This window comes from Saccostrea echinata, unplaced genomic scaffold (genome assembly GCF_033153115.1).
Source record: "Saccostrea echinata isolate AGI-Se365-2 ecotype Australia unplaced genomic scaffold, CSIRO_AGI_Sech_v1 ptg000025l, whole genome shotgun sequence".
Taxonomy (NCBI): Eukaryota; Metazoa; Mollusca; class Bivalvia; order Ostreida; family Ostreidae; genus Saccostrea; species Saccostrea echinata.
The window spans coordinates 24934449-24947708 of record NW_026889774.1 but is presented as its reverse complement, the minus strand read 5'-3'; the positions used below and the strand labels follow the sequence as shown (position 1 = coordinate 24947708).

Sequence of the window (13260 nt, the reverse complement as noted above, 5' to 3'; positions counted from 1 at the left end):
CAAAATGGTATGTCGGAATCTTTTGGTATATGAGGAAGGAAAGGCCTTGTTTGGACATTGAATTTGTAATTCAGGTATTTTAGAAGCTCATTTGTATTAATTAATAAAGTAGCTTTTGACCAGATAGTGTGGAGTGAGCACAAACAAGGTTTTGCTGAATAAAGAGAAAACGGGGGTGAGCACAAACCAGACTTTTGGATGAAGAGAAACGAAACTGAGACAGACACTGGATTGAGTCTCATATGTATATATGTATTGCAAATAATAGTGAAGGTAGGGTTTTTTAGTTAGTCTTGCTTGCAAAGAACATTGCCCCACACGACTCTACTAGACGAGACCTGTACCATCAACAACATTCTCAGCACCCTGTGGGAAATACAAGCCGAACTGATATATATACAGTGCTAATGCTTTGTCATCCACATAGCCAGCTCGTCTCATATGCCAGGTACCCATTATAACCTCTGGGTTGAGAGGGTGCCCCAGTAAAGTAACTTGCCCAAGCTGACAATGTAACAGAATTTTCAGGGACCAACCGGACTCGAACCCGGGGCAACCGGTTTCAAATCTATCCAAGCTAACCTCTGCACCACCACCCAATAAGGATAGTTTTTTTTTCAACAGTTACAATAATCTTATAAAGTTGAAAAGTATGTTTTTAGGTCAAAAGGACTATAAATAAAAGTCAATTTTGGTCCTGTTAATTAACACTTTCGGGTATACTAAAATGTTTTGTTATTTTGTAGAAGAGTATACGTTAGATCTATACATCTTATGACATCAGAAATGATGTTATTTTTGCAATTCCGTCAAAATAAGACAATAATGTGCATTATTCTCGAGGTTTTTCATATGGGAAACATGGAGTGCAGCTTTGAACTTGTAAGCAAACCTTTTCTGTCAGTTATTAGTCTGAGATAGCTACATCTTTGTGAAAATATGTTTTTTCTTTCTTGCGCTGAAGATTTTCTGGGGGAAAATGCTTGAAAATATAAGCAGTTTTATACAATGTATGCTAAAATAGCGGGAAAAAATGAACTTTGTAATGTCATATTTCTAAATTAATAGTATTTGGATCAAATTGAAATTCGTGAATAAACTTCACTTGTATAGCTGTGCAATGTAAACCTATATAAAGTAAGATTCAGATGTTCATTTTGGGGGGCCATTTGAGACCATTATAACATATAGTCCCTTGTAAAAAATTTAAACATTTTGAATTTTTTTTTTCTATCATATCCTGTAATTCTTGGACATACTTTATTTTTTCAAACAAGACCTTCTCCAGTTCATTAATTAAAAAAAAGATTGTCTTGATAATAAATTGAGCAATCTACAAGAGTTCAGAATATATTTAATATTTTTAACCACAGTGGTTCATGGAACTTTGACAATGATGGAAGACATCTGGTCGAAGAACTAGTTTTAAGATTAGATACATTTAATTTTGTAATGTTTCAATTAATTCCAAACTGAGTTTTAAATGCATGGTCCCGAATCATATAAGCATAAGAATCTACATAAAACTTGAGTAATCTGTGGTCAAGTCAACAGGACTGTGTCGACAACATAGAAAAAAAAAAGTTTATTCTTAATTGTTACACATGAATCAGGTTCAAATTCTAAAACCCTGAAAATTGTTTCTTAAAAGATAATCATAAGTATATTTTTATGCCCCTGTAATCAGAGATTCGAGGGCCAGGCCCGTATAGTACGCAGCCCCCCCCCCCTTTTTTTCTGAATATAATCTTGCTGTAGTTTTAATATGCAAATTTTCATTTAGATGCTGTTCCCCTCCCCTTTGTTTTGTTGCTGTAAGGTCGAGCATGCAATGGGGCAAATTCCAGCATTTGAAAGAAAAGTGTACCAAAAAGAGTTTCAGAAAGGTTCAACCCCCTCCCCAACCCCCAAAAGATAAGATTTTCAAGTTTTGACAATTTACTCCTTTTTTGTTTTTTTCTTTTTTTTTTTTTGGGGGGGGGGGTTCAGGATTTTTTTTTTTGGGAGGTTGATCCCCCCACTTTTAAAACCGTTGCTACGGGCATGGGGCATATATATATAGTTTTTGGTTTGTTGTCTGCCTGTAAACATTTTAACCTTGGACATAACTTTTGAACAGTTGGTGCAAGGGCTTTCATATTTCACATGTGTACTTCTTGTGACAAGACCTTTCTTTGGGTTTCAACATATTTGAATTCATGACTTTTATCTTAGGGTTTGACCTCTTGAAATACTTGAACGTTGGCCATGACCTGCCATACGGGGGTATCAGTTTTTCACAAAGACATCATGTAACATGTACGAGGGTTGTCCCAAAAAGTTGTAGACAGGGAAATAATTTTGTTTTTCTTTGCTAAATCAAATTTCTTTTCTTTTCATAGTAAAAAGCAACATTTTATGATAATGAATTTCAAGTTTCATGATCATAACTCATTTAATAAAAAAATAATGTGAAAATGAAGAAAGCATATAAGTGTGCATCGGCGCACGAAAGCAAACGTAATTTACGTCTCTTATAACGACATGATCATTTTTAAGCTTCTCGTTATTTTTTCAAGTGGAAAATCACTGTTGACTGAAGGGCTCTGTAAAACCCACCAATGTCCTTAGTTGTTTTTTTTTTTTTTTTAAATCAGATTCAAATCTCAGTCCTCGAAAGGTCGCCTTACATTGTACATGTAGGCAAAACACAAAGTTTGACGTCGATCGTGACCCATAACGTTCCTCACCGTTTGAATTTAACAAAGTACTCTACTTATAGACGTAACTATCTTCGGTACGGAGGTAACAACTGTCCTAGAATCTCGTATACCATTTTAAAAAAAAATTCTCTACTAGAGTTTTAGTGTGCTATATGTCACCTCTGTTTCATATTTTCCATCTTTGAAGTAGACAGACCACATTTGAAGCAATTTTATTGCATTCCTATGCGCCGCTAAGGCGTTTGACGACGTCATTTGCAGCAAACTCAATTCCAACAACATTTTGAAAATAACGAAACCAATCATCTGTCTCATATGCTATTGACGTGAAAATCTAACAAAATACTACGATTTAATTTCTGATTTCATTGATATAAATTTGAATTCGATGTTTTACATATTACCAGAGAAACAAATGCAATTGGAATAGTTAAATGCGTAAATTATTCCGCATTTTGTTCGTGCGCCGATAGACCATATCGACCTTCCTACAAATCATCATAATATTATTACTATTAAAGATATATAATTAAAAATCCACTTTTTAAAGGAACATTTAATAAATTATGGCTGTGCAAAATTTGGTTAGTATTGGTTGAATGTTTACAAAATTATAAACATTGTATACGACTTTTTGGGACAACCCTCGTATACACAGTCCATGCAGCAACATTACACATTATAATTGTACAAGCGTGCAACAATTTCTTGTAATTCTGTCAAAAATGGTCAAAATATAACGTTTTGAAAAATCAAAAACACACTCATACACACACTTCTAATATTATGGATAAATGTTACTATTTTATATCCAGTATTTAACCCCGCATACTGAGACATCAACTGTTCCTCTCTGTCTGTCTCTCTCTCTAAGTAGCAAGAAATATATGTAAAGTATTATTTGTAATATAATTTGAGGACACAATATGCATGGATAGAAAGAGCATTCAGATGACCCTGGAGCAGTTCATAACACGCAATTTATTATATCAGCTGGATATATTTTTTTTTACGTTATATACTGGTATTTTAAAAAATACAAAAAAAAACTTACATAAGATGTAAATATAAACGGATCAAATGATAATTTGATCATTTTTACACACTCTAAAACAATAGAAAACGATATCTTATCATCAACACACCGATGTGTACTCAGATAAAACGAAAGGGAAGTGTATATTTTAGCTTTATCAAAAGAGGATGAGGTAATGTGTTCAAATTCCACTTATCAGTTTTATAACGTCAGATGTATTTTCACATTTCAGTGAAAAAGGACATTGAATACTGTATATATATAAAACCGCATATTAAAAAGAAGCACAATAGTGATGTCCAGCAACTCGAGCCCTGGAGTAACTTTTCTAACAGAGACACCATCTGTTGAACATCATGAACAGTAATAATGGTTGCGTTTTATACAGTGATATGGTATAAATGCAACCATTATTATTCCTTTGTGTTGTTCTTATTCGTCCAACCTCCATGGTGGATCGAGAAGTCTTACTTTATTTTATTGCTGTTAAAAAGTGAGTATGGTTTCTCACATCATAAGTAAGATATTATTTGTATATTCTCCAGTATTATTTGCAATTCAAACTAGATTTCTTTTCCTTTTTAAACCTAGAATATTACTTTACTCATTAAAAAATTACTGTAAATTTGTATTTAGAAAATAAACACCTCCATTAACTGTTTAGATGTAAACATGTTTAATATTATGTTAACGTTTATACACGTGTTATATCTAAACGCAATCCATGTAGAAAATGAATACTTTTCTGTGCAGTACAGAGTTATCTTCCCGGAAATGATACGTATCGAAATAAAGAATATCCTAATGAAAGCTAAAGAAGATACACATCATACACTGTATGTGATGCTTGTAAACCTGACTTGCTGAAAATTAATTACGTTGATGAACTTTTTAATTGTGGCTGATACTGTGACATGAGGAAAAATGTATGCTGAGCTGATTTATATTCAAATTAGTTTTAAATATATTATACATTTATTGCACGATTGTAAGTGAAATATGAAGATTTATTCAGCCAAGAAAAATTATATTCCCCGAGGGCTTCTCCCGAATAAATCTTCATTATACCGAAACAAACAAAAACTAATTTTAAATATATATATTATTATTATACCTCATTATTATAATTCTATACAACGCGTTATCTGATTGGTTCTAGATTATCACGTGACAGGTTCATAAAACTTCATATTTCCCTGTCGTTGTCATGCTTTTCATTCGTTGTATAGAATTATAATAATGAGGTATAATATATATATATATATATATATATATATATATATATATATATATATATATATATATATATATATATATATATATATATATATATATATATATATATATATATATATATATTTTCATTATGATAACTGTTCACATGTTGATTTGTTAAATTGTTAAAACTCTTATTGTACTAATATACCCCATGTGGGGGCTTTAGTGAAAATAAAGGTTCAAGGTTCAAGTTTATCCGGGTTTTTCCTGGCAATGAAGCGTACCCAAAACCCACTGCATGATTGAAACGATGATCCTATATCTACATTTATATCTAATCTCTCGTCTGGGCTTCTCAACTGTAATTGATGAAACTTTAAACCAGGGGTGGGGTAATTGATAAAAGTAATTGTAATCGAGTGTAATTAATTACATTTTTCAAAGTAATTGGAAGTTTTTTGTAATTGACCATTTTTTCAATTACATGTAATTGAATATAATTAATTACAATGAAAATATACCCTGTAATTTCAATTACTTTTCAATTACTTAACATAATACATATAATGTGTATTTAATAGGAAAATATTTCCAACACAGTCACATTTTACAGTTATTCTAATTTATTCAAAGGAACCCTTCTGTTTTTCAAAATCTTAAACTCTTTTATATCTCATAAATGAATTTGATATATTGGCTTGTTTATAAAAATATAAGTTTTTTTTTTTAATTATAACGCACATAAAGAATTAATACTAATTTAATGTTTATCAAAAATTTTGATCTACCTCTCATTGGTATAGGCATTAAAACATTTCAATTTTTTGTAGCTTCAACTCCCAGCTGTAAATTGCCATCAAACAACCCTCCAAAATTTTATACCATGCTTTGTTTAAATTCAAAGTTATGACCATTAGAGGTGATTTCCTAAATACTATTAAGAATGCTCTACAATTTATATACATGTACTTCAGAAAAGAAATAAATATTGAATCACCATTTTAACACTTAAACAGACCTTTATATACATGTATGCATTTGGTATCTGAAATAGTTATTCTTAAAACAAGTATTATTTGTCAACATTTGCAATTTAAGGTGTTTAGCTTGCCTACCTGTAGCTGAAATAATTTGAGAGAATTTTACGGTTGATTCATAAACTCTTGAAAACTTGCTTTTAATCAGATTTCATAAAGGCAGTCAATTAATTGATAAATGTACATGTAGGACTAGGTCTTATGCTGCTAAGACACACAAATATGACAGACACCTGACATTATTTATTTTAAATATTCCCCTACCTTAAATTTACATATATTTGTTCTTCAAGAGTTTTGAAAAGAAAACAAAAGTAATTGAAATGTATTTAGTTACATTCTTTAAATTGAGAGTAATTAATTACATTTGTAAAAATCAATGTAATTGTAATTGCAAGTATTTGACAAATTTTTCAATGTATTTGAAAGTAATTAATTTCATTTCAAAGTAATTGACCCCATCCCTGCTTTAAACAACGAATAATCATATATTCCTGCCACTCTTCATCATTCGTTTTACCTGTTCTGTACCTAGGAATCAGTTCAATAGATTACTTTCCCATAAGAAGATCAAGTGAAACCACATCTTATGCAATCGGTATTAAAAATATTCAACTGATATTCTTAAGAACTTGAGAATTTCAGATTAAAACCTTTCCCGAGGTTGTCCAATCAACAAATTGTCGATGTCACAACTTAACAGATTGCATACAAAAAATGCACACCACCGCATTCCCTGCTAACAGAGCACAATAACATTGCAATCCATAAAATTTAGTCAACTTTTTTTGTTAAATACTTATGTAAATGTTATCCCCCCTCATGTTAATATTGTAACTAACCTTTTGGTATGAACAGATTGTGAACGAGGATAATTATTTTAATATAGAATTTTAAACAAAAGAAATTTGAATCTGTAACTGTCCAAAAAAGTAAACAAAAATTATTCAATAGACATATTTTGACGTATGATAACACTGAAAAAAAAAACAACCCCAAAATGAAAGGCTTCTAAAATAGTTAACTTTTATTCACTTCAAAATATTTATTTTCCTTCATAAGCATGCCAAAATACATTGGTATTATCAAGAAAAAATAAAACACCAGAAACGCATTAAATCACTGAATATATATATATATATATATATATATATATATATATATATATATATATATATATATATATATATATATATTTACAAGAGGCCCATAGGTCACAATGCTCACCATAGTCACCTGGACCTGCTATTCTTCATCAGCTGATTTTCCCCCCAAATATTTCTATGTAAAACTTTGATCGTCTAGTGGCGCCTCACCCTACATGTTCACCCGGAGGCTATAAATTTAAATCTATACCATCTGAGGATGCTTCCATATTAATATGACTTGTCATGCCATTGCTGTTCTTGAAAAGAAGATTTTGAAAGATTTTTTCCTATATATTCCTATGTAAAATTTTTATTACCCATTGTGGCCCCATCCTACATGTAGCTCTGGGAGTCATCAATTGAACAACTTAAATGTATACTATGTAATAAAGCTTTCACTAAGTTTCAACTCTTCTGGCCCATTGGTTCTTGAGAAGGTTTTAAAAGATTTTTTCCTATATATTCCTATGTAAAACTGTGATCAACCACTGTGGCCCCACCTTTTCCCCAGGGTCATGATTTGAACAAACTTGATCTACACTACCTGAGATGCTTCCGTGTCAGTATGACTAATCATGTCTTTGCTGTTACTGAGGAGAAGATTTCGAAAGATGTCACTAAATTTTCACTTATTCTTAAATATCTCCCTTTGAAAGAGGATGTGGCCCTCATTTGAATAAACTTGAATTCCCTTCACCCAAGGGTCTTTTGTGAAAAGTTTGGATGAAATTGGCACAGTAGTTCTTGAAGAAATCAAAAATGTGAAAAGTTTTCAGACAGACAGATGGACAAAAGGATGGACAGAAAGAAGCTGGACAAAATTTGATCAGAAAAGCTCACTTGAACTTTCAGCTCAGGCATGCATTGCTAATAAAAAAAATGATTTTATCACTTATAACTAATTAACATTGTATCACAAGTATTTTCATCTTTTTTAAGACTACATGCTTTTATATCACTTTTACATGTAAGTCCCTATATCTACATGATAACAAAATTCTTCATATGATTAAAACAATAAATGAGATTCATATACATATATCATGTACATCTAAAAGATACGACATCAAAATAAATTAAATGTTTTTCAAAAATTGATAAGGCAAAATCTTACATTTCATATAAATGTAATTATCCACAGCTGGGAAAAAACAAAAAAAAAAAACAGTTGACAAATGACAGTTTAGAAAAGAAAATTATATTATCTCTAAATAAAATTACATGTATGTCTATTACAGCCTAAATAACTTTGCTTTACACTCAAACTTAAGATTATCTTTTTTCTGGAGGGGGGGGGGGGGGATTTAATTTACACTTAACAATCCCAATCACATATTTTTGTGAGATCGTATTCGAGGAAAAATTATTGGTTTGTGGGGATGATTTTGTGGGTGTTGAAGTGTCAAGTTGTTATATATTTCAAACTTTACATTTCATGGAGGACATAGTACTTCCTGGGTCTCGTCATACCACAAAAACAAGGAAAATTGAACCCCAATGAAAATTAGTGATTTCACAGTAGATCTTGATTTTTGTTTTAAAAGTGAGCATAAAATTTTAAGTAAAATAAATGATTGCATGGAGACACATCACTAGTACATGTATGTGTATTGATTTCTCAATACACATTTGTTAAAACACCTATTTTCTGATCTACTGAAGTTCAACAAGCAACATTTCAAATTCCATCTAAAAATATACATGTATAAAGTAAAAGTTTCATTGAAAATATTTGTTCACATATATATTCAGAAATAAGAATCTTCATGGAATAAATGTGTTTTTTTCTTTAAATCTCTGTATGGGAGAGACTTGGAATGGCATAGGAAAAGCTAGGTTATGTGATAACAGTTAAATGCAAGTAAAAATTTTGACATGTTACATGTATGGACATAGATTGTCATCATATCAAAATGATTGTATAACAAGTTATACATCCATAATATTGTAATATTGTAAAATAATACCCCATCTGATGGTCACAAATACAATGAATTTCACTAAACAGAAAATGATGAGTTCCCTTGCCCTCTGTAGAGACAAATATGATATTGCCACAGTATAAGAAGTAGAGCCTGAAGAATTTCTAGACTTCTTCCATTTCCAGCTCTATCACTTCTGCCTCCTCTGCTGTTATGTACATTGAAGCATGGAGCATGATAATAAAGAAGGAGGCACCTACAAAACATATTTACACAAAACATCCTAATTACAATACATCATCATTCAATTCCAATCTAATAAAATTAAGGTACATCGATCTTTAACACATCAACATAAGTTAACAGCAAGCATTAGTTTGGTACTGACCTATGACCCAGAAAACAGCTGATCCTGCCCCAGCCAACCAGAAAATAGGAAAAGAACACAATCCAACAGCAGCATACTGCTGGACCAAACTTAATTCTTTCCCTACAATAAAATGGACAACGAATCAACAAAGATATTCATACCTGTAATGTTTAAATTAAACAATGTTTTGAAAAACATAAAAAAGTGTTGACTAAATTATTTTACTGGTTAATCTTTGTATGAGATAAAACTTTTGGTATAATCTGTACGTAGCAAATGCACATGGTGCTGAATACCTAATATTCTGACTTTTCTCTCCTGGTTTTTCAGACTTATGATGTAGCAAGCTCCAAGACAGACTGCTATTGCCACCAACAGTAAGGGGGACGTCAAACTGAAACAATTAATATGAAACACTTGTAAATGAAACAGCTTTTTCTAAAACTTTTGAGCATAAAGTGAACTGAAATTAATGAATTTTAAAAGAATAGATAGCATTATTTTCATCTTATGAAATAAAATTTTCTCCATGTCATGATAGTAATGATTTTTTCAAATTTCAGGAAGGAAAATACACAACTTTTTACATCACAGTCTGACAAATCCTGTACATGTGTATTGCTAAAAAGTTTCCCAAATCCATTAAAACTTTAATATTAAGGATGTGTTTGTTTCCATAAAAACAGTAACTGATTAATTTTCAATGCATTTTCAATACATTTTTGGAAATTTCTACAATTATGCTGCTGAGATACTTTCCATTGTAGTAGATCAGAGAAATATAAGGCAGAAAACTTAAAAATCTTCCAATGATAACTGTTGCATGTAGGCCACAGGAAAATATTACAGCAAAAATTCCATATTGATAAATTTTTTAGGGTTTTATTAACTTGTAAGTTTTATTTTACATGTACTTGGTATTTTAATCTCTTTAGCTCAAAACTGGATAGACCCCCAATTTTTAGTAATGAACTAATTTAAAATCATTTAATTGGTACATCTCCCTCAGATCCTAGTTATTTTCACTGGAATATCCCTTGTAAGGAAATGTAAAACTTGCAATTAAAACCCTGGCAAACTCCCACCAATTGCTTTAAAAGAAATGCAACAAAAACATAAATAAAATGTTCTGAATGAAAGTAATATTTTATTTTTCTTCTCTGTTTCTATTCATTGTCAAGAATGAAGAATCAATCTCAGATTGTTCAGATCTTATCATCTGACGAGTACTGGATAATTGATATGAATTCAGTACATGTGTACCTCTATACTTACATGCAGAAAACAATAAGACCACCAAAGACAAACATGTAGTTACTCTGGAATTGTTCAATGTTTCGTACCACCCGCTTAGGAACAGGTGCTACTGACTTGGGAACTTTAAACTTGTTGAAGTTGAAGAACTCAGCCCATGGTTTGACACCCTCTCTGGTCTTGGTGAACCATTCTCTGGCATTTACATTAGACAGTGATATAGACATTCTACAATATACAAAAGACAACATCACAGACAAACCCAAATAAACATATTGTTTAATATAATAATAATTAAATTATTTATTACTTTGGGATTTTCCTTTTCTTTTTGATTCATTAATTTCTGATACTTACAGCTGAAATTCATTAACATTACAAAGCACAAAACATAAAACATTATAATCTGACTGAACTAGCTGTCTATCTATAAACTCAATAGGGGGAAGCTTTTACATCTGTACACTTGAAGATATATTTGCATAGCCAACCTTTACTATATCATGTGATAAGGTTTAAAATAACACAGTTTTTTTTCAGCCATCTGGCAGGAGTGTTATAAACTTACTAATAATTCACATAATGTACTACATCTCAGAGCAAAATATATTGAGCATTCATGCATTTAAAAGAAAAACATGCAGCATTTTTTATGTTTGCAGTAAAAAGAAGAAGCTTGTAACAATTTTTAAAGGACAAGTTTATCAATAGTTTGGCTCTTTCTGTGATAATAAATAAAATGACTTAATTAGTACATTAAAGAGCATTTACATGCATCAGAAACTATTTGAGTTGCGTCAAGCGAAAAGGGACCTTCGAGACATAAACGTAATTATGTCACAATAGTGTTTCAAAGACGTGATGTCTTGTCTGTGTGTTTGTCGAAGAAAAATCCTTATGCAATAAAGCAACACAAAAAATATATTTATGTAATACCGGGACATCACATACTTTAGTAAATACATCATCATGTACATGTATATGTTAATAGCAGAGTTGCGAATCTCTGTTATTTATGTCTCTGCAAAAGCTATACATGTATACATGCTCTGACACAATAAAGCCATGCCTGACAGATTGCTCTGACGTGATTGAGTTTAAAGTACTTTTTGCATGTTTCTCAATTACTTGAAATTAAATGCATATCATGTTCCTCATGATCACAGTTTGTAAATTTTGTATTTTTACTGCATATACCTGGCATATTATGGTAATTAAACATTACTGATTCAAATATGTTACTACCTAAAAATCAAAATTTTCTAGTTACCAAGTCTAATCTATGAAATATTTACCATAGAATGTACTAACATATTCATATTCAGGTGCGGATCCAGGAATTTAAGTTAGAGGGGGCACCAAAAGTAGGCAGGGGGTCTGGGGGCGAAGCCCAGGTGGGGGCCCAGTGGGCGAAGCCCCCGGAAGCTCCTGAATTCTAGAGATTTTGTAAGGTAAAAATGTGGTCTACCGAGTACGGATAGAAATTTTTACATTTTCTCGACGAAACAATGATTTATGCTAACTTTGACAATTTTAGGGGGGCGCGCGCCGGGTGCGCCCCCCCCCCCTTAAATCCGCCACTGATATTTTATAATTTACACTTCTAATATCTAAATATTGTACATAAACATTTAAAACAAGCTAATTCAGGGAATTTGTGCTGCCCAGTTAAGAAAAAAAGAAAATGATAGAAGACCTGAAAAAATGCAGGCAGAGAAAAAAAAAGGTCGATCTTGACATTCAGCTTTTGACCTAAAAGTCAATAGCAGTCTTTTCATGTTTAAGAAATTCATGACTTTACTTTTCATTGCAGAGAGGGAGAACTGAACTTATGAAATGAAAACTATTTATGATACGAAAACTATTTATGCAGTATAATTTCTAACCAAAGGTTTTTGACTTTTTACAGTATTTTACCTCAAAATCAATGGGGTATTTTTTAAGTCATATTGACTTAAACTACAAAATTCCATTGCAAAATCTCAAAGAGGAATAAAATTGTCACAAGGAAACCATTTTATGCAAGATATGAATTTTTGACCTTGACCTTTTGACCTCAAACTAAAAAGAGGTCTTCTTTAAGTCCTTGGGAGTTATGATAAAAGATTTTATTGAAAAAGCTCAAGGAAAACTTAAGATATCATTATAATCTGCAAACCACATTTTTTGCAATGTATGAATTTCTGACCCATAGGATTTTTCCTTACACCATAGAGAGTTGTGATATAAAATTTCACTGCAAAAGCTCAAAGGTTTTTTGAGATATTGTCTAGAAACAAAAGTGTTACACACAGATAGAATGTATAAATGTCTGACCTTGACCTTTGACTTTCTGACTCAAAATTAATAGTGGTTTGCTTGGGTCATAAGGAGTTCTCATATGAAATTTCACTGCAAAAGCTTTTTGTGATATTATCCTAAACCAAAGTGCTAAACACAGACATAATGACAGACAGACGGAAGGACAGACCCAAAATATCCCCCACTTTCAGTGAAAGTGGGGAACAAGAATTGCAACAAGTCCCAGCTGTAGTAACAACATGTAGATAGTACTTAGTTAGATAAATCACAGT

At 31.5% G+C, this 13260-nt stretch overlaps 3 protein-coding genes across 6 annotated transcripts in view; 1 reads left to right on the top strand and 2 right to left on the bottom strand.

Annotated features, from left to right (window-relative positions):
* The window catches only part of LOC133192256 (A disintegrin and metalloproteinase with thrombospondin motifs adt-2-like), a 435058-nt gene that overhangs the window by 357302 nt on the left and 64496 nt on the right, over positions 1 to 13260 (bottom strand). The window lies entirely within an intron of this gene.
* The window catches only part of LOC133192258 (tubulin-specific chaperone cofactor E-like protein), a 479266-nt gene that overhangs the window by 453701 nt on the left and 12305 nt on the right, over positions 1 to 13260 (top strand). The gene's annotated exons all lie outside the window — the stretch shown is intronic.
* LOC133192259 (prenylated Rab acceptor protein 1-like) overlaps positions 7000 to 13260 on the bottom strand; it is an 82170-nt gene continuing 75909 nt past the window's right edge. For both annotated transcript variants that reach the window (XM_061328254.1, XM_061328255.1), the window contains 4 exons: positions 10709 to 10915; positions 9730 to 9827; positions 9452 to 9553; positions 7000 to 9319 (listed from right to left, as the gene is read on the bottom strand). In XM_061328254.1, the coding sequence (XP_061184238.1) occupies positions 9228 to 9319; positions 9452 to 9553; positions 9730 to 9827; positions 10709 to 10915 (499 nt within the window). In that variant the 3' untranslated portion in view covers positions 7000 to 9227. The remainder of the gene's footprint in view (positions 9320 to 9451; positions 9554 to 9729; positions 9828 to 10708; positions 10916 to 13260) is intronic.